This window comes from Thermobia domestica, chromosome 13 (assembly GCF_964235325.1).
Source record: "Thermobia domestica chromosome 13, izTheDome1.hap1.1, whole genome shotgun sequence".
Lineage (NCBI taxonomy): Eukaryota > Metazoa > Arthropoda > Insecta > Zygentoma > Lepismatidae > Thermobia > Thermobia domestica.
In genome coordinates this window covers 101,058,815-101,085,359 of record NC_137466.1, presented here as the reverse complement: position 1 = coordinate 101,085,359, position 26,545 = coordinate 101,058,815, and the positions used below count along the sequence as shown (strand labels likewise).

Below are 26,545 nucleotides of genomic sequence, written 5' to 3'. Positions count from 1 at the left end.
CCTGGCGACAATATTGCTTCAACCTACGTTATGGTTCCTCTTTATCCTCCATTTGGAAATTTTACCGGTCCTTTCGTAACAAGACGTGTCGTCCTGCCTCTGGTGAATCTATTTTCTCTCCCTGGCTCCATCAATTCCATTCCCAGTTAGCACCATCCACGTGTCTCTTCCCTCGTTTCTGGCTTTCGCCTCTATATTCTCCAGAACCATCTACCCCTATCCATCTACCTTTCACTATGTCTGAACTTTCTCCCATCTTATCCCGTCTACCCAACTCTTCATCTGGCAAAGATGGCATGCATTACCGACACCTACATCTTCCTCCACTGTATCAGAACTTCCTACTCACCTTATTTAACTCTGTCTGGTCTTCTGAACGAATTCCCACTCCGTGGAAAGATTATGTTATTATTCCCATCCTCAAACACACAAAACAACCTGGTATCGCTGAAAATTACCGCCCTATTGCCCTCTCCTCATGTCTTTTAAAGATCTTCGAACATCTCCTGAAACAACGCCTCCAATGGTTCTCTGAACAGCACCTTTTATTTTACAAACAACAATACGGTTGTCGACTTGGTTCCAGTGTTTCTGACTGTCTCTGTCTGTTCTTATCTCTGATATTTGGCTTGCTTTTTCCCGTACCCAGTTTGTTTTTGCCGTCTTCATTGACCTTTCTCAGGCTTATGACTCTGTTCCCCTTTATGATCTCATAGATATACTTTGGCAACACGGCATCCCTTCGAAATATCTCCGTATTATTTACAACCTTCTGGTCCAACGCACATTGTATATTCGCCTCGGTTCCCAACTTTCTGAAGGTCGCACCACTTCCCAAGGTTCTGTATAATCTCCTCTTTTGTTTCAATCTCTTTTTGGCCCCTATTCTTCGCCAAACCAGTAACACTGTACGGGTTCTTTCCTATTGTGATGATTTAGCCTTCTATATTACTTCTCCCTCCCCTCAACTTGCTATACCAAAACTCATTTCAGCTCTCACCACATTCTCCACCTGGTGCTCCCAACATGGCCTAAGAATAAACTGGAACAAAACCTCCTTCCTAGTCTTTACTCGCAAACGCACTCCCGCTCTACCCTCTCTTACTTTTACCGGTATTACTCTTCCTCGCCGTCCTTCTGTTAAATACCTCGGAATCGTCTTAGACTCTTCTTTACGTTGGACCCCCCATTATCACCTTCTACATCAAAAAACATCATCCTTTTTACACTTAGTTCGTTCTATTTCCACTTCTACTTGGTCTACAAATTTCCGTGTTCTCCTCCTGATATATAAACAGGTTTACTTACCTATTTTAACGTATGGTGGTATTTTTCTATCTCACTCTCCTTCTAGAGTCTTTAAAAAATTCCAATCCCTTCAATATACTACTCTCTGCCGTACTCTTAGCCTTACATCCACCACTGCTGCTACTGCGCTTTATTCTGAGACCCGAGTTCCACCTTTAGCAATTCAGTTGAAACACCTCTCTGACAAATTCTGTCTTCAACGTTTCCAATTTACCCGATCCTCTCTCCTCCCTAAACTCACTCTGCTCCGACACCTCCATACAGGCCGCAAACGCTCTATATTTCGCATCTCTCCCTTTCATATACACCAGCTATCTCGATCTTGCACCACATCTGTTACACATCCAGCGCACATATACACTCCCTTGCTACTTGCACGACTATCCAGTTTTTTCCCAATCTTTTTCTATCATTTTCCCCAATACCCTCCCGCGCACCTTTTCCCTCCAGTATCTTACCAACATTGTTTTTCCTCACCCATTCCTCCTCTCCCACAGCACACTGTTTATTTGTACTGCGATGGTTCTGGCCAGGGCTTGCATCTTGGATCAGTCTTCTACGATTCCTCTCTTCAGCAATGTTTCAGCTTTAAACTGCCCCATTATATCTCTACTTTTCTCACTGAAGCTTATGCCTTGTTTGCGACTCTTCTTCATTCTCTACAGCATCAGTATACATCTATATGTATCGCCACTGATTCTAAATTTCTCCTCCAATCTCTACAATCTTCCCCTTGGAATTCCAAATCATCCTGGCTTCTTTATGAAATTCGTTTTTTTCTATACCGTCGGACTTCCCTCAACTATACTACTTGCTCAATTTGGTCCAAAGGCCATGTGAACATCCTTGGGAATTCTCTAGCTGATGTCGCAGCCCGTTTCGGAGCCCTCACGGCACTCCCATAGATCTTTCAGTCTCGCCTATTGAGATTTTTCCACAACTTATTACACTTCATTATCAACGCTGGACTGCTTATAATGACTCATGTACAAAGGTACGTTGGTACTGGCACCATCCTTGTTCTCTCCGCTCTCAATCTTGGTTCATTCAACATACTTTCTCTCTCTCCTACCTCCATTTTCTGCTCCGTAACAGACTTCATATTCTATATACTCCCCAACGCTTATATCTTCTTCGAAAACGTACTACTCCACTTTGTAACTGTGGTCTCGATCATCTCATTTTCTCTTGCCCTCTCTATCAACAATATCGCCCGCCATTTCTCTCTATTCTTCATAAATTTCACGGTTCTGGTCCTTTTAATGCATATTCGCTCATTTTCACCTAATCACCACCTGTTCTTATTGCCTATTATCTTTATTTACAAAGATCTACGTTATTTAGCATCTTATAAGCATCTTTAAAGATTCATCTCAAGTCATCATCTGTTTCTTTTGATAACACCGTCTATAATTGCCGGGAGAGCGATCTTCGCTAAGGCAAGTTGCAACCGCAGAAGAAGAAGAAACTATGTCTGCACTCCGATAATGCAACACTTCTAGATACGACCCGCTCGGGAGAGTAAAGGCGGATTTTCATGCCCGCGTTAGAACGGAAGCATCACATGTAGCGTATTCACCGTAAATTATTTTCGTTTTCATACATCCGTGCGTGTATTGCGCCAAATTTCTACTCCCTAGCTAATGCGCATGCGTAAAATAGAAAGTTTGCGACTTCCGCCATGTTAGTGAATACAATAGTGTACGCGCGCTACTTCCGTAAGAATTGAACAAATTTCTACTCTGACGCGAGTGTAGCGCGCCATCTCCGATGCGTGATTTCATTGGCTGTTTAGCACAATCGCTCGCAACTCACGGAGGTAAAGGACATATGAAAATCCGCCTTAATACTCCCGGAAGTACGTTTTTCCGCGCGCTACTCTAGCCAGCTGTTTTACGCGCTATCCTAGCCAGTTGTTTCAAGTTGATCACAAAATTTTTATCATGAAGTACAAGGGGAACAAAACGAGCCCTATATCATGGAGTACAAGGGCATAAGTACTACAACAACTTATCTGCACAAAAATAAATAAATCACTTTTTTAAGTATTATTTTCATATTATTTTAATTTAATAAGTGTTATAAAAATGTAGAAAAAACTTTCCTCGGGCCGGGTTTGAACTCGCGCCAAAAAAATTTTATTACTAACATATAGCGCTAGCCACTCGGCCACGAAGGTCGACAGCAGCAAGCATTTGATTTCTGCTATTTTAATGCAACGTAGGAAGAAGTGGATAACGCCAACCAATCAGAACTGTGTTTCTCGCTTCTACTTCCGGAGCATCTCCCGAGCTAGTCCTCGAGTACGTCTTCTCTAGATAGGTGAAGGTGAAGGTGAAGGTGAGCATCACCTTGTTAAAAATGTATTGAAGAAGAAGACGATGAATATTGAACACTATATCTGGTGCGGTTGTCGACAGTCAGATTTTAATATGTCCGAAGTTACATCAAAATAGTTATAGTGATCCTACTCATACGATAAAATACTTCCATTTATTTACGTTTTGTTTGAAGGTATATATTAACAAACTACAGTAATAATTTGTAGAACGTGAATTGTATCTTATATTATACGTAAAATTACGGGTTTATTTATTCAGAGCAACTTCTTCAACCGGGTGTATTTGAAAGAAAAGCATCCAAAATGGTCAGAAGCTAAGTAGGAGTTAGGCGCTGGTTTACTTTTGGTACCCCATTTATTTTAAAGTTAAAAGGATATAATATACGTAAAGCCGCGTCAGTTCCCGAAGGAGCTGGACGCTCATACTTTCAGGGATTATTCATTGAGTATCTACGAACTTACCAAGGGGGTAACAAAGCGACTTTGATTTACTTATCGACTGATACGAAAATAAAACAGAACGTACCTGTACTTCATATCTGCATGTGTAGTGCCCTTGTACTTTATCTATGACTATGTGTGTGTAAGGGGGGGGGGGATTTAACGCATATCGCATGTCTTGTGCACATGGATACTTCTTACTATTGTACTACGTAGAAAATTTATGGTATTTCATGTAGAAGTGGTAATAGAACACAGAAGAAACGCAGATCACGACGTTCTCATGTATACTATTACCCAAAGTAATGAAACTGTTTTTTAGATTTACAGTGACCAGTGTAAAGTTGTGATTGCATATAAAAGATAACTGGGCCTATGTTTAGCAGAAGGGGTCCAGTTCTTTTCTCTAAAAACTGTTACAATTTTAGTAATTTCTATTCACATTCGGTTAGTTTAGGTTAGGGCTGGTTAGTTTAAGTTAGGTTAAGCTAGTTTAGGTTACGTTAGGTTAGTTTAGTTTATGTTATATTAGTGTAGGAGTCCCGCATAATTTTCTAAAGAAATGATAGAATTTCGCTTATTTCTACTAATATAGAGTTAGTTTAAGCTAGTTCAGGTTACCTTACGTTAGTTTGTGTTAGGTTAGGTTAGATTTGGTTACGTTATGTTACATCTAAGTACTTGCATCACTCATTTCTCCTGTAAATTTTGTGTTTTTTACGTGCTTCTGGACCCCTTGTACTAAACATACCCCGATAACTGTATTAGATACTATATCCACCGGCGATGTATTTTATGTTGCAAGTGGAGCGTTACTAGTATGAACCCTTGCCAAGTGTTGTTGAAACTTCTTTCATTGCCAAAGTGTACATCTTTTCACTACTTTCGCATACGCGTATACGCACCATTGTTGACGCGTCTTCACACTTTGAATGCGAGTGTAGGACAAAATCCAAACGGATGAAATCCAAGCACCAGTATAGTGTGCGTAGCTATAGTATGTGCCTGTAAACACCCTAATTAAATTGTACGTTTGTTTGTTTGTTCAATTGTCATGCATTCTGAAGTTTTATCTGTAGTTCTTCAATTTATTGAGACAACATTTCATTTAATTTTAAAGAACTGAAAATCCAATAAAACATTTTAAGATTATCACAGTAAGGGCGCAGGTGAGCTTTAATTACGTATAAAACATTCTGGCTACTGCTAGCACATGCTCAGGTGGATCCAATTTAAGGTGATCAGAAATATTTTTGACTAAAAAGAGTATACTCACATGTCAATTAGAAAATGAAAGCACTGACTTGCTAAATCAGAGATAACAAATCATAGCAAAGCAGCCCAGTCTTAAAAAGAGTACACTTAATTCTATTCATAGATAATTAAAGTAGAAATAAAGTTAGAAAGATGTGATTTAGATAAAAACAAATTGTCTTCTCTACTCTCAAAGTATTTACATCAGTTACACTTGTCAAAATAACCAATAACATATCTATACATTTTTATGTAGTTTGTCTAGACACATTTTCATATTTAGATTTTCTGGATAACACTTAGACATTATTTAATTCACACACATTATTAAGAAACACACTTCAATAGCATGGTGGATGGCAACGGGTAAAAAAACTCAGCATTCTACCATTACCATATTCACATTTTGATCTTGATAGGTACATCTATAATTTACTTATTTAGAATATATACGCGAAACACGAGAATTGCAAAAAAACTCAGCATTCTACAACTACCGTACATATTTCACAGTTTGGTCAGTATATCAGAATTATTATTATTATTTTTATTTTTAATATTCATAAAACACTACCAACAAAGAAATCAAGACTTCTGTATGCCACCTCATAAGGATGAAATTAAAATACTCCAATGAATGCTCTTACAACAATATACTGAGTGTCTTAAATATATTATATGTGATAAAATTGAGATGAAAATACATACTGTTATAATAAGAAATTAAAGCTCATCTGCACTCTTACTATGACAATCATACATGTTTTATTGGATTTTCAGTTCTTTAAAAGTAAATGAAGTGTTATTTTAATAAATTGAAGAATTACAGATAAAACTTGAGAATCCATGACAATTGAAGAAACAAACAAACATACAATGTAATTAGGGTGTTCAAAGGCACATAACACAGCTACGCAAATTATATTGGTGCATGGATTTTGTCCGCACTCCGTTGAATGCACCCCGCACTATCTCGGGGGCTCAGCAGCTTCACCCTGTTCTGACTCTGTTAGATGACATTCGTGCTTTTTAGTAGCCACCTAGCATAGGTTGGTTTGTGTTTTTGCACTAGTTTTTATGGCATACATTCGGTCACCGTATTTATACGCAAATCGTAAAATAATTTTAATTTTTCAACAATTATTTTCGTGGCCTCCTAAAATCTCATCAATGCAAAGCGAGGTATTTTTATGCCACCGAGCGCAAATCTTTTAGTGGACAGTAAAAGGAAATTAATGAAGAAATTATAATTTTTCAAGAATTATTTGAGTGGTGTCTCGAAAATACCACCTCAAAAGACCGCGGGAGAGCAGATTTGCAGTGTGTATAATAGCTCCCTTGTAATATATATTTACTAACACTAAAAGCACTTCAGGATAACACACTTCTTAATAAAAATAAAGACCTAATTCATGAACGTGCTTCGCAGTCTTCACCTAACCTCTTCATCTTCACGTATTTTTTTTCTGTTTTGATACCGTACATCAACTGTACACTCCTTCATCCCTTCCCTCTTTCCTGCGATATTACAATTTGACACTTTTCTAAAAAAAACAGTATTATGCAATTGTAATACAAAGGTAGCATGTAGTGACGATCTAACACAGATTTGAAAATGATTAGGCTACGTGCACTAATATGTGCAATTATTTCAACATGAATTTCACTCTTAGAACATTAAAAAAATTTCTTCGAGTGGAAGTTGCATTAATGGGCTCAGATTCACTAAAACTTCACTTGACAAGTATAAATACGCATACAAACCAACGTGTGCTAGGTGGCCACTGAAAACGAGAATCCTATTTAGCCGTATCACGGCAGGAGCACATAATTGGAGTCAGAGCGGGGTTGCGTACGCAGGGACCTGGCGCGTTGGTGACACAGTAGTGCATAAACGAGAATAGTGCGAAAATCATATAATACCGCCTAAAATCTCATAGGTGAGAGCACTTCTAATAGCTTCTTACTTGTAAACATAAAATAGAGGTTTCCTACATCGTGCAGAGGTTTTCTGCATCGTGGAGAAGTACTCCGCTGGTGGAAACTAGTATGTTATCGCCTGTCTAACGAGTTCGTGCATTTGTTTTCATGTTATCACCTCCAAGGCATAATCGTGGATCATAAAACTGAATGATTCCATTTAATTTTTGTCATCATCGTGAAAAAATTAAGGAAGTACGTGAATTACGAAGTATCGAACTCAGGTCCAGAAAGTCAGAAATAATGACAACTGAGAACTGGTACACTGACTACGCATCAGCACGTTGAACGTGCTATATATGGCTAGCCGTAGCTCTTCATTGATTGTAGCGATAGTGAGTGAGTACTTTCTGTCTGTCAACTAATTTCATCAGCATTTCAAATCCGTATCATTTAAAGAAAATTAAAAAGAATGAGATTTTTGGTTATCTCTCTTCTCTGCAATTCGGTTCACCTCTGGGTACTGAAATAAAATACTTGAAGTGGCATCACAAGAGTAAATGAAAGTCCGTTCGGCCATGCGGCTAACAATTCAGCCGGTGACGCATGGTCAGTGCTTCGGTTTATATATATATATATATATATATATATATATATATATATATATCTGCGCTTCTTGGACATGGCAGCTTATTAGCCCCATGATGTTTTTCTGTCTCCCTCATTGCTATAGACATACTAATGTTTTTTTATACTATTTGATTTTATACAATTTCTGTTCAGAAAGTTCGGTGAATGACTTTATACTGCTTACGCTTGTAAAAACGCCACCGTCGCATCTCGCGCCAGACAGGTCAAAGCATGTCTGAACAAGTTCCTGAGCGGCGGCGCTGCGAGTGTGCTTATCGTATGTAAACGGCACATTGTAGAGTGGAAGGTCTAAACCCTTCTTTGAGCCATGACAACGTCAAACGAGCATCATTAGCACGTAATAATAAACCAACCACTGGACGGTATCCTACTGCCGTGCAAACAGAAAATGTACTTTGTCCACAATTTGCCATGTTTGTGGCTTTTCCCACTCCAGTAAGGTTTGCGTTTTTTATTTTATTTTACGTACAGCCTTCCAGATGTTGTGCCCGCAGCAAAACTACAAATCTGCCCTTATTACGAGCAAATACTATAAGCCAAGCAATCTTGAATGATAGGTGATACTACGTGGATTTTATTTATTATTTCTTCGTAGTGAAGATCATCTTTTTAACGGTGTGAGAGCGACCTAGAAGGATCGATAAGCAAAATTATATTTATGTGTACAATTAAAGGAAAATATTCTTCATTAGAGATTTTAAGCTCTGAAAGAAAATGTGTTTCTTATTGATTCAAATTTTTTTTTTTTTTTTTTTTAAACTTTCAGGTTAACAAATGAACGTTTGAAGTATGTCTACGCTACCAAGTTCCAGGGCATCGCCAATGTCAGAAATTCCCTCAGAAAGTGGAGTGGGAACACTATCATTAAGAGACAAGGCACTGATAAAGAGAAATATTAATAGGCATCACAACAGCAATTTCAGGTAAACGTGGATGGTGGAGTGTTTTCATACTTAGTAAAACTTATCAGTGTTCCAACAAAATATGATCAAACTGAGGAAATGGTTTAATTTGTATTTTACAGATTTATTGTTGTGCTCTAAAGTTACTAAATGTTGTAGGAAAAATTCTATTAAGATACACGGAAATTGGTAGAGTTAGTGTTAGAACCATTTCACGTGAAATCAAATTTTCATGTGTTAAAAAAAAAAAAAAAGTCATCTCAGAATGTGATGAATGAGTTTGATGCTTTTTGTAGATCCCTGGAGATTACAATGGTTTACGTGTAACCATGTCGGGAGAGACATCTGGGGTGCCAATGTGGCAGCTTGTCAATTTGTCAATACTGGTGAAGTAAGGTGTAACTGACCTTCACGCCAATTGTACAACGGGGCTACGAATGACAGCAATGATTCTAAAATGGTGTATGTGTACTACACAAAGGGGGAGCATGAAAAGGAAGCCACCTTTCTAAAGGACAGATTTGATGCAACTCGACAGATTCCTAGGTTCATGTTTTCTGCAGATTCCTAGAACCTGTAAATTTCACTCAGAGGTTCTTGTGTCTCAAAGAAAGGTCGTAATGAGGAAAGAGTTAGTAATTGCAGCAGATGGCTCATAAGGTTGGCATTACCATTGATAGAATCGGAGGCTTTGTTACTTGCACCTATGGTGGCTTCTAGTGGCTGGCTTGTGTTTTGCAAGTCGACAAGACACATGGAACAGCAAAGTTGTATTTTCTGAGACTTGATGGACCAGCACCTTCTTTTATATCCTGCTTGTGACATCATCTCTCTTGTTGATTCCATAACTGCAACTGGCCGTAAATACACGCTTAGTAACCACTGACAATTGATCACTTCCAGCAGGTCAGTAATAGCTAAATATTTCTTACAGTTTACCAGTGTTGGCAAATTGGCAAGTTAACATTTGGCACACTTATGCCGGACATACGGGGCTAGCTTGGTACCCAATTTCAAGGAAATCAAATGGGCACTTTGTGAGTTATTACTGATCCAAAATTTTCCGTAAAAGATTTTATTTTCAAATAAATGTTCCTAGCATATCTTGTATCCTGATTTTTCCTCTTCAAAATGATATATTATTTTTCTCTTTAGCTCAATATTTACGGAAGATATGACCAATGAAAGCTAATAAGATTCTACAAAAACGAACATCAAATTTGTCCTCTGAGTGATTCCATTTCAAATCGTCCAGGGTGGTCCACACATCTGTCTCAAATTTCATTTATTTTTTTTTTTTATATGTTATCTACATGCAATATTATTAGACCCATATTTTTTTTCTTTTTGCTGAAAAAAAAATTTCCTTCGATATACAACCTTCCAAAATGGTTGCTCTCCTCTCGGATTGTTCGAAAAACTGAAAAACATGTTAAATTAAAAGTTCTGTTGTAGAGAAACGAGTGTACTTAGTAATATAATCGCAATAGCAGGAAGAGTAGAAAGTTGTATGTTTCGGTGGAGGGCCAAAATTCGTCTATTGGTCCAATAGGAATCGCGCAATTTACTCGCAATGTTGCCAACTTTGGTGAATTTTTTGCTAACTTCAAATATTTTTTTTTCTGTCCTCACGAGCAATATCAACCATCTGCTTCTAGCATCGAAATGTACTCCATAAGGTCTCTTGAAAATTTAAAGGACTTACGTTTCTGATTATTATATTCCACGTTATAGTATGATGAAAAGCTGAAAATTTCATTAAGACGCCATGTTTGGGCGCCATTTTCTCAAACACCCCACCTTTTAAAAATCTGAACTTTTTACAACTACTGGAGAAGTACCTAAGTATTTAATATCCGTTAACCGTTCATACGGCTGCAGCCCCTAACATTCGCATTTAATAATTGAAATTTCGATTTCTGTACTTGAAATGTAAATATTTCCTATGGACATTTAGTTCCTATACACAAGGCCAATTTGAAAGTGAGTATGAAAATTTTGAGAAATGAATCCTGACATCAAATCAAGTAGAGAAGTTGCTATAAACATGACTCGAATTCCGTCACCAAGTTATATGGTTTCCGACTCGAGACACAAAATCGGCTCGCGGCAATAGAAAACAAAATATATATTTCACATTAAATCAGAAACTATGTGTTCAAGTTATGATGAAGTTCAGAAAGTTGATTTGTATCTATGTGATGATTTTTACGTGCGTTGCAGTTCGGTTGGCAGTGTTGCCAACTTGGTAGAACTTTTATTTGTTTCCAAATGACATTACGTGGTTTTTATTTGATATTTGGTATTCATTAATGATTGTGAACATCACATGAAGCACAATTTTCCCTACATCACCACAGTTTTCGAAAACTTACATGTATTTCATTAAAAGGTTTTATCTCGTGCGTGATTGATAGTGTAGTTTGCAACATTGAGTGTGAATTTCACTTTGTTTACCATTATTAGTAAAACCAAAATGTCGAATAAAATCTACGTTTGTGTAATTTGTCATAATAATAATGTTTTTTTTTTTTTTTTTTTTTTTTGCAGAACCCCTTGTAACTACGCATCAAGTTCGTAGTTGTTCAAGAAGTTCTGCTGCAGCCACTAAACAGTTTGTTACGTGATTCGGTGTCGTGAACATCGTCCTAGCGTTCTCTGGAACAATGAAAATTCTTTTCATTGGTAATATGACATTGTAGTGCACTAATTACAGTGTTTGTGTGAATAACAGTGGAGAAGTCCTATTGCAGTAGGGACCGTAGTAAATGTGTTTATTATTCTAAAAAGGCATAAGGGGATTGTGTACAGAAAGAATTCTCGGCAAAAAATTTATCTTGCGGTAAAATATATGGATTGCGTAATGCGTGTCAGCCCAAATGTACTATTAGGGGAAGATAATTATTTGTGTCCTGTACACAAGGCGATTTGAAAGGCAGAATGAAAAATTTTAAGAGGTATCATTCACCGTAGTCTAGGTTTCACCGATAACGGCCGTTTTAATGGCGACATATTCATGTTTAGTATGTTAACTGTCTGGTTAATGGTTTCCGAATCTACATTCAAAGGAACAAATTCTTCGTCTTGCTGGTGCATAATTTCATATTTACACTTTCTTCCGTAGTCACCAATATCTCGCATATTCACGTTGTTCAGGGTAAATATTCAAAGCACCCTTTATACAAATAATTATCCTCTGCCAATACTACGTTTTGGCAGACGCGCTGTACGCGATCCATATATTTTACCGCAAGAATGTTTTTTTTTTGTCACGAATTCTTTCTTACACAATCCTCTTATACCTTTTAGAATAATAAACACATTTAATACGGTCCTTACTGTAATAGAACTTCTCCACTGTTATTCACACAAACACTGTAATTAGTGCACTACAATGTCATGTTACCAGTAAAAACAATTTTCATTGTTCCAGAGAACGCTAGGACGATGTTCACGACACCGAATCACGTAACAAACTGTTTAGTAACTGCAGCAGTACTTCTTGAACAAGTACGAACTTGATGCCTAGAGTTACGAGAGGTTCTGCAATTAAAAAAAAAAAAATCTTTTTATTATTCTTATTGTGACAACTTACACAACCGTAGTTTTTATTCGACAGTTTGGTTTTACTAATAATGGTAAACAAAGTGAAATTCACACTCAATGTTGCAAACTATACTATCAATCACGCACGAGATAAAACTTTTTAATGAAATACATGTAGATTTTCGAAAACTGTGCTGATGTGGGGAAAATTGTGCTTCATGTGATGTTCACAATCATTAATCAAATAAAATCCAAATATCAGATAAAATCCACGTAGTGTCATTTGGAAACAAATAAAAGTTCTACCAAGTTGGCAACACTGCCAACCGAATTGCAACGCACGTAAAAATCATCATATAGATACAAATCAATTTTCTGAACTTCATCATAACTTTAACACACAGTTTCTGATTTAACGCGAAATAATATATATATTTTATTTTCTATTGTCGCGAGCCGATTTTGTGTCCCAAGTTGGAAACCCTGTAACTCGAAAACGAAGCGGAATTCGACTCATGTTTATGGGAACTTTTCTACTTGATTGGATGTCAGGGTTCATCTCTCAAAATTTTCATACTCCCTTTCAAATTGGCCTTGTGTATAGGAACTAAATGTTAGTCAAAATGTTGTATAGTAAAAAGGCTATTTAAAGGGGGATAAAGTGAATATCCGAAAAAAATTAACTGGGATTCAAAACATAAGGGAGACATCCAGTCCTACTGAGGAGGATTTTCCCCTCATCCTCCCTGATAATTCGCACACTGAGGACAACGTTAAAAATTCAAAAACTAAAAGTAAATTTAGAACTTACATGTTAATGAGATGACTGAGCTTGTTTCCGGGACGCCAACTCCTCGATTCTTGGGAAGTGTGAGAATCAAAGCTTGATTCTGGATTTCTGGTGTGAGACTGTACGCGATAAATGTTAACCGATTACTTGGAAATATTAGACGCGGGTGACATCATCTCGAAAATCGTCCGGTGGAAAGAAAAAAATTCTTCAACTGGGATCATACAATAAATATTGAAAATATGCTTATTTTAGGATTACGTACCCCCAGAAACATCTTCGTGTACTCCCGGTTGAATAGCACTGATTTAAAGAACCAATAGTTGGCATATGTTTATAATGTGAACTCTCTTCCTGTGTCTTAGGATATTTTATATAAATAAAACAATTTATAATTTTGATTATTTAGAATTTGTTAATAAGAAATTCTCAATTCTCCATACCGCGCGATTCTCCATAGGTTTGCGTACCCATCACCGTGGATTGCCACGAGGCGAGCAACATTATCTCGTTAGTCTCGCAGTAGAACATTGTGATCGACCGTAGTCTGATGCCGCTGAAAATTTACTGATTCTGAATTTAATAAGGCGATGATTGAACTTATTGGGATTTGAAACAAGAACTGAAGCTTTCCTAGTGTCGTGATGAATATAGTAATTCTCGAGCCATCAACCAGGTGAATTCCACAGTGTCTGACATTTCAAAGAACTGTCTACATTGTTTTCATCTATAGGGTATATTATGAGAGGACTAAATAAAAGCACTCCGTATATAAGTGCTGGCAAAATAAAAGGCGAAATATGATTGGTCGATAGAGAAGCCCATGGTTTCATTCTGATTGGTTGGTTATCTGAGTCTGTACGCAGGTCCAAATTAGTTCTTTTCGTTGCTGTTCTAATGAATGAAACCCATGTTCGGCTGAGTTGTAAGATCAATGACTGTTAGGATTGTTGCCTTTCTCTAGTAATGCTATGGCTTCCTTAATTTTTCTCTCCTAGTAGCTTGAACATTGATATTATAGAATTGTTACGCCGCACGCTTCCTGCACGTATTCTCTCTATGATTGTCAATACTATGAATAAGCCGATGTAGTTGCTGTGGGATTACTTCTCTCTCCTGGTATGGCTAGATGTTTATAGAAGACTTCGAACATTATATTCCACGGTGAACACCTCCGAAGCCCCCTATTTATATAGATATGTTCACAACACCTTTGTTATATGGCCCAACGGAGGACAGTCTAGGACACAGTGAATACAGAAAAGCCACTTATACGGACCTCTACGTCAACAACAATAGTTTCCACCATAAATATCAACACAAGACGGTAATTAACACATTGGTGCACAGAGTCTTTGCCATATCAGATGAACATAGCCTACAAACCGAACTCGAAAAAACACCTTGCTTTACAATGGCTACAGGAATGCAGATGGAGGAGGAGTCTCCAAAGGGCTGCTACCTGGCTATACGTTCTCAGACCTCAGAAAAAGAAGATCGAAGAGGATCTTTCATATATTGGCACTTGTCAGGAAAGCTAAGTAGAATCTTAACAAAACATAGGATAGCAACTATTCATAAACTCCTGCCAAATTCAGAGCTCTGCGACGTTCAGTTAAAATTGATTTAAGCCTTAGAACACTTGGGACTGTATTTGATGAAGAATGTGTTAGATATCCGAAACTGTTACACATTATAGTTTAAAATACAGTGTGTGTTGAAGCTTTGGTCAGTCTTTCTTTTGTTACGATATTGAATCCAAAGCCATGGATAGTCTTGTTATAGCATAATTGAGGGACATGTCTTTTCTCAGAAACCACTTTGCTAGGAAAGTGTTCAGGCCACTGGGAGAGAAAAGTCGAGGAAGCCATATCAGTACTAGAGGAAGGCAACAATCTTAACAGAGAGACATGGGCTTTATTTACAGTTCAGTCAAACATGGGATTCATTCAATGGAACAGCAACGAAAGCAAAACAACCAATCAGGACCTGCGTAAAAACTCAGGCAACCAACCAATCAGAATGAGTCTATAGATTGACGCTGATTGGGCGTCTGTCGACCAATTACATTCCACTTTTTCCTTTGCCAACACTTATGTAAGGAGTGCATCTGTTTGGCTCTTTCATAATAACCCTGAAGATGAGAACAATGTGTCCAGTTCTCGAAACATTCGACAACGTAGAATTCACTTGGATGATAGCCCGAGAACTCTAATGTATTTATTGGGATTTCTTTGTTTATTGAAGTTCATCGTCCCTTTGAAGGATAGTTTAAGGTGAAATCCAAATCGCCGTAGTGTATTCAATTTGAAATGCTTCCCCATCGGGAATCGAACCCAGGACCGCGCGCGCTAGCTAGTAGACCAATGGGGAGGGCTTACTGGAATTTCATACTTTAGTACAATTTACACGTAGTAATACTGTACTCAGTATTGCAGTGTTTATTTACCTTCTGAGTTTGTGTGTGGTTTTCTGATTTGCTAATGAAGTCATATAAAAATTACTATATATATATTCTTTGTTTTTCTGCTTTTAAGGTATAATAAGACATTATATCGGGTGTTGCAAAATAAGTGTTACAACTCTTGGGAGGTGACTCCTGCCACTGAGACAAGAAAAAAGTTCTCTTGAACTTTCGGCTATCGGACATAGTTTCGGATCTACAAGGTGCCGAAAGCGTGGGAAAATGACTTTCGGACGCCAATAGTTCGGAAACTATCCAACATAAAGAGGGCGGGTAAAAAAATTCACTGAAGAAGTCGCATCTGCTGTATTGAATTTTGCATGTTTCACAATACTACCATGCACGTGCAAGGGATTCCCCAAAGGAACGTAGGGAGTCCCGGATAATCTGCCAAATTAAAATTGGTCTAAATGGATATGAATTGATAGGGTTTCTACCAGGTAACAATAATTCGTTTGTATTAAGTCGATATCTGGAACAAATACAAAATGGCGGACACCTTCATGGCCGTTGTGTGTGGTTGTGTACGGATGCCGACCAACAGTGACGTTCTGAGTATAAAGTGTAGCGAATTTGTACTCAAATGCTCTAGAAAGACATCTGGAGTGTCGGTAGAGCACAACAGATGAAGCAGGGTGATTCACATGTGTGGAGACACTTAACGGAAAATGCCCAGAAATGCACTCTTACTCAGTAAACGTGAGTTTAAAGCGTCCAACAGTAGTGGGACATGTTGGCATTTGTCCGTTAGCTACATGTTGATATCAACACACACATTGGCCACATTTCAATATCAATCATGCGATCCCACTAGTGACATTCCTTTCGTTTACCCAGTTTCTAAGTGAGTCCCCTTGCACAATTTCAACTTGGTCACAGTTGTAGCATCCTTATTGGTAATTGGCAATGGCTTTCATGTTCTTGATGCTATTCCTTACATTTCCGACGCTTTGAACACACGTTTACTTAGTATGAATGCGTTTTTTCTGGGAATTTTTCGTTACGTGTTTCCATACATGTGAATCACCCTGCTTCATCTGGTGTGCTCTACCGACACTCCAGATGTCTTCCTAGAGCATTTGAGTACAAATTCGCTACACTTAATACTCAGAACGTCATTGTTGGCCAGCATCCGTACTTGGTAATTATGCAACCACACAAAACGGGCATGAAGGTGTCCACCATTTTGTATTTGTTCCAGATATTGACTTAATACAAATGAATTATTGTTACCTGGTAGAAACCCTATCAATTCATATCCATTTAGACCAATTTTAATTTGGCAGATTATCCGGGACTCCCTACGTTCCTTTGGGGAATCCCTTGCGCGTGCATTGTAGGATTGTGAAACATGCAAAATTCAATACAGCAGGTATGACTTCTTCAGTAAATTTTTTACCCGCCCTCTTTACGTTGGATAGTTTCCGAACTATTGGCGTCCGAAAGTCATTTTCCCACGCTTTCGGCACCTTTTAGATCCGAAACTATGTCCGATAGCCAAAATTTCAAGAGAACTTTTTTCTTGTCTCAGTGGCAGGAGTCCCCTCCAAAGAGTTGTAACACTTATTTTGCAACACCCGATATATATATATATATATATATATATATATATATTATAGGGTGTTTCAAAACAACGTTTGCGAGGTGAATCCTGACACCAAGATAAGACAAAAAATATAGACCAACCTGGGTAAACAAATGCTTCCTTTCGGAGTTATAGGTCCCGGGTTCGATTCCTGGTGGGGGCACTCGGTTGAAAAAGTGTAAAACGCTTTTTCAGGCCAGCCGCTTTAAATGAGGTTTTCCTAATTCACCAGGCAAGTGTCGGGGTGGTACCTAACTTACAGGTGCCAGGCCGGTTCCTTCCTTTCCCAATCCTTTCTTCCTTCCCTTTCCCCGGATAGTGTGCTCGCCGAGGGATTTCATCCTTTAAAACGTGAGGGGCTAAATGGTTTAGACGCCGAAAGCACAGAAATCTAACTCCTAAATCCTTTCGGAGATACAGGCTGCCGAAAACAAAGAATGAACTTTAAAGATCCATAGCTCCAAAACTATGGAACCTACCGTAGTCGGGACAAGATTTCACTTAGGAACTAATATGCATTCTAACCAAATATACCTGTTTCAGAATCCTAAGGTACTCACGCAACAATTTTTATGGATTGAGTTTGGTTATGGGCATATAATTTGAAGTACTGACGAGTACCTCTACAAAAATTGTTGCGGAAGTACCACAGGATTCTGAAACTTGGATATTTGGATAGGACATATACTAGTTATTCAGTGAAGTCTTGACCCGACTAGGGTAGGTCCCATAGTATTGGAGCTATGGACTATTAAAGTTCATTTTTTAATGTTTTCGGGAGCCTATAACTCCGAAAGGAAGCATTTGTGCACCCAGGTTGGTCTATACTTTTTGTCTTATCTTGGTGTCAGGAATCACCTCCCAAATGTAGTTGGTGTTGTTTTGAAACACCCTGTTTATATAAAGGCAACTAAGAAAGTTCTGTCACTTTTTTTTTGTCAAGGTCTATGTTCAATTGGCCCTCACACTATGAGTTGAGTGCGAATGGAGATAAGGCGAAGGTTCAGTTGTTGGTGTGGGTATATCCAACATACTACCTTGTTGTGGCAGTTACACCGTGAACTTGCGTAAGGACAGAGTGAACATGGGACCTTCACAGAGTGTCATAAGGGCGTGTATGCTGTACGAGTTCAAACTGGGGTCAAACGCCGCTTCAGCGGGGCGGAAGTGGACAGTGGAGCGTTGGTTTAACACGTTTAAGGACGGTGACGAAACACTCGAAGACGCACCACAAACCGGAAGACCAACACATGTACAAAATGAGCTCCTTCGTGACTAAGCGGTTAGCGTACGCGTCTTCGGCGTGGGAGACCCGGGTTCGAAATCCAGTGGGAGCTCATGTAGTTCGGATTCCACGTTAATCAGTAGGTTCCGTCTCATACGAGCCTCGCTGCTGAAAGGGACGTTAAACTCAACATATACAAAAAGAAGATCTTCAGGTAGCAATTGAGACGAACAGTGGCCAGATAAATGAGAAAGTGGGACTACAATTCAGTATAAGTGGAGAAACCATTCGCCAGCACCTCTTATGAATTTGGGAAGCACTACAAGTTGGGTCGATGGGTCCCACATGTTTTGACTCCGGGCCAGAAGGCAACGCGAGCAGACAACTGTGTTTCTTTGCTGTCGTCTCTGAGGAATGAACCATTTCTGGACGTTGTGATGAAAAGTGGGTCCTCTACAAAGCTCCACAGCGTCATCATTGGTTAGCATGACAAAAACGACCGAAACCAGCACTGCACGAGAAGGTCCTCCTGTGTGTTTGCTGGACTGCTCGCGGCATCATGCATCGCGAACTGCTAACAGCTGGTCAGAGCATCAATGCAGTTGTACTGTTAGCAGTTTAGCTGTGTTCAAGAAAAATTCAGAACTCTGGAGCCAGCATTTCTGAATCGCAAAGGGGTCCTTCTGTCACAGGACAACGCTAAACCCCACGTGGCTAGGATGACCCGGGACACCATTCTACGCCTTGGATGGGAAACCTATTGCATCCGGCACCGTCCGATTATCACTTGTTCCACTCCTTGGACAATCGCCAGTTTAAATCCTTAGTAGAGATGCAAAATGCACGTGATACTTTCTTTGCTTCCAGCCCACTAAGTTCTACTGCGATGGAATCCATAGCCTTCCAGAACGTTGGCAGAAAGTCGTCGATGCTGATGGGGACTATTTTTGATCTTCCAGGTACGTCTTATGTGACATATTGATGAGCGAAGGTGGTGGCTGAAAAAGCGACAGAACTCTCTTGGTTACCTTTATATATATATATATTTGTTGTGTGTGTGTGTGTGTGTATAAGGTTTATTCCGAACCGCAGGGGATGAGTATCAACACGTTGGTTTTCTCGGTACCATTGTAGATTTTAGGTACTCTTTTTATACAGTTTGTTGACGACTGGTAATTTCTGGTGTTTATTTGTGTGTACAATAACAGTTTCGTTCATTGTGGAAATCAAAGTTGGTTGGTTTTCTGTAAGAGGGACTACGAGAGCTGTTACCCATAAGTTTGTATAGTTTGGGATAGAACTCGAATCCCATAACTTCAGAATCAGATGATAAAGATTTTTAATTTTGTGGTAAAATACGTCAGTTATACGTAAGTATAACTGCTCCACACAAAATGACAACTCTTTTCAGGATATATAGTGCACGATCTCCTAGAAGTGAAATTTAAAATATGATCCCGTTTTACCATTCCTGATTGAAGATAGCTCGAAGTAAAGATGATTGGTTACTTTAGGGAAGCTTATAAATCAGTTACAGACAACGATATTTCCAAATAGAGTTGTCCTTACAGTAATACCACAAAAGAAGAAAAAATGTTTCCTTTGTTTTTGTTGAAGTTTAAAATGCGTTTAAATTTCTGTTATCCTGTCAATTTAAAATATATAAGTTTAATACTCTAGTCAAAAAGGAGTCACGAAATTTGTGTAAATTTGCTAAGAGTTGTAAACTTACGAGTGAACATCTGCATTGAGCTAATATGAGTGTATAGAACCATTCCATGTAAAATCAACACATGGTTTCGGACCCTTGTGGGTTGCAGTGATATTTTATATTTTAAGCGCTATCACTAGTGTATGGAACATGCGAGAAGCTCAATTTGATTTATGTACCGATTTCGAACTTACAGGAAATTCTCAAAATTTACCAAACATTGCGTGAGTGACATTTGTTCGATTGGCATATGACCTAGGACGTTGGTTAAGGTGTCATTTTTAATCTTGTGAAAAGAACTTATGAATGGCTTATAACACTATAGATTTTTGAAATATATATATATATATATATATATATATATATCGGGTGTTGCAAAATAAGTGTTACAACTCTTGGGAGGTGAATCCTGCCACTGAGACAAGAAAAAAAGTTCTCTTGAACTTTCGGCTATCGGACATAGTTTCTGATCTACAAGGTGCCGAAAGCGTGGGAAAATGACTTTCGGACGCCAATAGTTCGGAAACTATCCAACATAAAGAGGGCGGGTAGAAAATTCACTGAAGAAGTCATACCTACTCTATTGAATTTTGCATGTTTCACAATCCTACCATGCACGCGCAAGGGATTCCCCAAAGGAACGTAGGGAGTCCCGGATAATCTGCTAAATGAAAGTTGGTCTAAATGGATATGAATTGATGGGGTTTCTACCAGGTAACAATATTTCGTTTGTATTAAGTCGATATCTCGAACAAATACAAAATGGCGGACACTTTCATGCTCGTTATGTGTGGTTGCATAATCGACAGGTACGGATGATGGGCAACAGTGAAGTTCTGGGTATTAAGTGTAGCGAATTTGTACTCAAATGCTCTAGAAAGACATCTGGAGTGTCAGTAGAGCAAAACAGATGGAGCAGGGTGATTCACATATGTGGAACATGTAACGAAAAATGCCCAGAAATGCACTCATACTCAGTAAACGTGAGTTCAAAGCGTCGGAAATGTAAGGTTTAGCGTCAAGAACATGAAAACTAATTCACCAATAGTATTCCCTCAAACCGACGCAATATGATGTGCACGGTTGCATACCAATAAGGATGCAACAACTGAGGCCAAGTTGAATTGTGCAAAGGGACTCACTAAGAAACTGGGTAAACTAAATGAATGTCTCTAGTGGGATCGCATGATCGATATTGAAATGTGGCCAATGTGTGTGTTGTTATCGACATGTAGCTAATGGAGAAATGTCAACATGTGCCACTACTGCTGGGACACCGTCTCACATGCGAAAACTAGGAAAATAACGTTGTACATTCTGCTATTACATCTGGTGCACTTTTTGGTCGAGTGTAACTAGAACAAGATTGTATCAATGTCCCACTTTGTTTGGGACATTGTCCCACAGTCGACACATATAGAAAGAAATCTCTTAATCCATGGTTCAAATTGTGATAGAGCGTGAAAATAACAAACTTGTATCATGTCTCACGTCTTCTGGAACATATGACGCACTCGATATCAAAATACCTCCAGAAATATGTATCTTACACACAGTACACATGCCAAGAGAAAGACGAAAATGAACCAATTTGGCATATGTAACACTACAGCTGGAACACCATACACATGGAAAATAAAACGACATGAGAAATAGGAAGAAACGTCTTAAAGCTCTGATTGTTTACAGCTGTGCAGTAGGAGTAACGAAATGTAACACACAAGCATGTCGGGAGGCTGTACAAGAGCGCTTGCCAAAGTGGGTACTCCTCAAAGAAATGTATACAGAGAAAGTCAGGCTCCCTTGAGCCTCAGGGCTAGAGCACTCGCTTTCGCTCGCGTGGTCGCAGTTTCCAATCCTACTGGGAGCCCACGGTCTCAGATTCAAGATCCGAGTAGTTATTTTCCTATTTTTCCCACGTGGGACGATGTCCCAGCAGTAGTGGCACATGTTGACATTTCTCCACTAACTACATATCGATATCAACACAAATTGTCCGCATTTCAATATCGATTATGTGATCCCACTAGAGACATTCATTTAGTTTACCCAGTTTCTTAGTGAGTCCCCTTGCACAATTTTAACTTGGCCTCAGTTGTTGCATCCTTATTGGTATGCAACCGTGCACATCATATTGCGTCGGTTTGAGGGAATATTATTGGTGAATTGACTTTCATGTTCTTGACGCTAATCCTTACATTTCCGACGCTTTGAACTCACGTTTACTGAGTATGAGTGCATTTCTGGGCATTTTTCGTTACGTGTTTCCACACATGTGAATCACCCTGCTCTATCTGTTGTGCTCTACCGACACTCCAGATGTCTTTCTAGAGCATTTGAGTACAAATTCGCTACACTCAATACTCAGAACTTCACTGTTGGCCAGCATCCGTACCTGCCGATTATGCAACCACACACAACGAACATGAAAGTGTCCGCCATTTTGTATTTGTTCCAGATATCGACTTAATACAAACGAATTATTGTTACCTGGTAGAAACCCCATCAATTCATATCCATTTAGGCCAACTTTCATTTAGCAGATTATTCGGGACTCCCTACGTTCCTTTGGGGAATGCCTTGCGCGTGCATGGTAGGATTGTGAAACATGCAAAATTCAATAGAGTAGGTATGACTTCTTCAGTGAATTTTCTACCCGCCCTCTTTATGTTGGATAGTTTCCGAACTATTGGCGTCCGAAAGTCATTTTCCCACGCTTTCGGCACCTTGTAGATCTGAAACTATGTCCGATAGCCGAAAGTTCAAGAGAACTTTTTTTCTTGTCTCAGTGGCAGGATTCACCTCCCAAGAGTTGTAACACTTATTTTGCAACACCCGATATATATATATATATATATATATATATATTGTTTTTGTAAGTAACAAGATTTTGAAACAAGAAACTGACGTGAATGAAGCCCCAAAATTTTATTTTGGGACCAGAATAGGAACATTTGTTACAAGAGTTTCCACTTTCAAACGTGGAGTTGAAAATCGCTTTAATCAAGGTTCTTTATGACATATAAATATGATATAGAAAGAAATAAGGATATATCAAAAACAAATTAATAAAACTCAACAGTGCCCAAAAACATCGACCAGATTTCTGTTCATAATTGGGAGTTTGATTCTTCTCTACATACTACTTACAACGTATTTTAGAGTGAACTTGGAAAACTTTTTCGACTATCAGTACATCTTCGTCAAGCAAGGTGTATAGTCCACCTGTTAGGATCACAGGGTTCACCTTATACATTACATCCACTCCATGAATCCAAAAGACATGTAACTTCCCAGAATATGCACAAGGTGGAGATGAGCCAGCTAAATAGAGAAATGTCACTTTCACTTCACCTTTCCCCAAAACCTATGCCAGCCACCTGTTTGTATATTGCAGTTATATATCCACTTACGCCTGCCACTGCCAACTTGTCGAATTTGATAAGTGTGTTCCATTGAACTCTGGCTGTACGAAAATACCTTGATAGAAATTTCACGCATTTATTTCTGCAAGCTTTAGATACTCCAAGTTTCCTATGTCCAGGAGTTGCTTGTGTTTTGTTGAGATGTTGCTGACTCGGTGAATTCTTGGCTGACAAATGTGAAGTTTGCCGCTGCTTTTTTTTTTTTTTTTAACTGGGATAGAAGAATTGTATTATCTTATGGATGCTGCAGTGATGCTCAGGTTGATAAAATCTTGACTGCCACCAATCCTATTACAAGATCCCTTTTCATGAGCTGTCGCAGCAAAATACCATTCATGTTCTATGCCCAAATCAGCTTTATGTAAATGTAAGTTAAAAAGAAATAAGAAAAAAGAAGAAAAAACATCACTAGTCCCAGGACCTGCCAAAAGGCAGAATACTTAATAATAATAATAATAATAATAATAATAATAATGTATAGGGGCAGACCCAGTCCCACCCCCTTGTCCCCCTGTGGCGTCGTCACTGATTATATAAATAGATATGAAATGAAATGAAATATTTCAGTTTAACGTTCCACAATTTTGCCCTTTAGGCTAAGGGAGACGATGATTAAGGCAAGTAAACCATGATGGAAGACTTAGTGGAATGATAATATGGGAGGAAACGGGAGTATGCCGGGAAAACCCATCGACACGATTTTGTCCACCACAAACTATAAATTGATGAAGAATGGCTTACTCACTAGTCCAGTGATAGCTTTTCACCTCATCCTGTGCCACAAAATTATTATTTCCATCCATTTTGCAAGAACCTAAATGAAAGCGATTTTCAATTCCACATTTAGAAGTGGAAATTCTTGTAACAAATGATCTCATGCTGATTCTAAAATAAAACTCGGGGAAGAAACTCCCAACAGTTCGAATATTTCTGTAAATATTTTTTGAAAATATTCAAAATATGGCTTTTTTAAAAATCTATAGCATTATATGCCATCTAACAGCTATTTTTATTAGTTTTAAAATGGCACCTTACCAATGCCTAAGGTCCTTTAGGTCAGCCGCAAATGCCAGTCGAACAATATTCCACTCACGTAATCTGGTAAATTTCAAGAATTGATAAATTGGGGCTTGTAATTTCGAAAGCAGTGCAGAAATCAACGTGAAATGTCATTTTCTAGTGGTACCAAGAACTGTACCAAATTTCATCCAAATCTGGCAAGGTAAAGTAGAATTTGTTTGCAAATTGTATCGATTTGACATGGAATGACTCTATAGCGGGTTACGAAAGTCAATCTGTAGTTTTGTAGTGTTATATCCTTTTGATTTCTCGTTGGGATTTATTTTCCCTATAGACAAGCTATGTAATGTGAGGTTAAATAAGTCAAAAGGTGCCGTATCATTGAATTTGCATTGTGTATACAGTAGTATTTTACCTAAGTATATATAGAACAGTAATAGTTCCTTCTTGTCTTACTGATTATTATTACGTGCAAATAATCGTAGTCGTAGTTCGATTCTAGTTTAGGGCTCGTGCAGTTCTGATTCAATATTAAAATATCACATCTTACATAGTCTTAAGCCTTAATGATGGAAGTGACTAATACGTCTTAGCCAATTTCAGTCTATCTACTAATTTCAATTTCTCTTCTTTTCTATTCGTAAATATTACTTTTGTATTATTATGCTATTATTTCAAAATTTAGTTATACTGTCTCTCTGTCTAATTTTGTACGTATATATTTCTGTACAAGTGGAATTTCCAAAATACTATTGTATATACGTCTTCCTTTCTTTCAATACTTTAATTATAATAACTTTAAAAAAAAAAAAAAACGGTAATAGAACAAAATTGATACAAATAAAACACACGTGGAATAAGAGAGATACATGAAAATAAAGAACATTGAAAGTGGTGTACATTTTTGTTGTACACTGACGTGCCATCGAATTAGGTACACCCAGGGTTGGCGAAAAAAACATTGTTTTTATTGAAGAAAAAAAGTTTTTATGGCTTAAACCCGGTTTTTTGTTTAAACCATTTTTTTTTGTTTAAACCCGTTTTTTTTTTTTTTGTTTAAACCAGGTTTTTTGGTTTTAAATAATTTGCTCTATGTATTTATATCACGTATGGACAGAAATAAGTTTGTTTCGCCTTGGTGTTATTATGCAACAACCGGGTTATGCTGCAAAGGGTCACATAAGCTTAAAAGCGGAATCCAAACCGCTTCTCGGCTTACATCCGAAAAATTGTCCTCAATTTGAACTCGAAACCGTGACTAATTGGCAACAAATGCGATACGTTGTACTGATCTTTACATACTTGTTAGCAGGGCTGGCTGGTTTAAACCAAGGTGGTTTAAACCATGGTTTAAACCAGCTGGTTTTTTCAAAAAAACCAACTGGTTTAAACCAAAAAAAAAACAAAAAATGTTCGTAAAAGTGTAAGTGTTTGTAAAATCTTGATGAACACACATTTGTGGGTTATCACATTTCACTCCCGTATATTATTCGTATTATATTCAGACCTAAATTCTCCATTCATTACTCAAAAAGATTATACTACAAAAGCAACTTTTTTTTTTTTTGTTTGTTTATAAATGTTTATTTTGTGATTTTTTGTAGTTGTTATTATTGTTATGTAATTGCAATCGAAGAAAAATTCTAAATATTGTTTCGTTTCAATGTTTACTATTGATAAAATACATCGAAAATGCCGTACTTTTTGTGTGTGTGTGTGGGGGGGGGGTCATACAGACTCCACGAGAGGCATTTAGTGAAATAAGTATCTTTGGTATCTATTTATGTATAAATGAGTCTGAGCCAAAGTGGACTCAAATAATTCGTATCTTTATTCACTTTTCTTATTGATTAAGTCGGTGTATTTCTTTAATTTGGACCAATAAAAGTCGTCGTTAACTAACTTGAATTAAATTAGTTCTTCTGTACTCCGTAGTACTTTGAAATTGTCCATATGTAATTC

General features: G+C 38.1%; 1 protein-coding gene across 1 annotated transcript in view; it reads left to right on the top strand.

Annotated features, from left to right (window-relative positions):
* The first annotated feature begins 3,665 nt into the window (after positions 1-3,665).
* Positions 3,666-26,545, top strand: part of Scgbeta (sarcoglycan beta) — a 31,486-nt gene continuing 8,606 nt past the window's right edge. The window contains exons 1-2 of the mRNA XM_081736190.1: positions 3,666-3,822; positions 8,682-8,838. Of these exons, the coding sequence (XP_081592316.1) occupies positions 8,705-8,838 (134 nt within the window). The 5' untranslated portion in view covers positions 3,666-3,822; positions 8,682-8,704. The remainder of the gene's footprint in view (positions 3,823-8,681; positions 8,839-26,545) is intronic.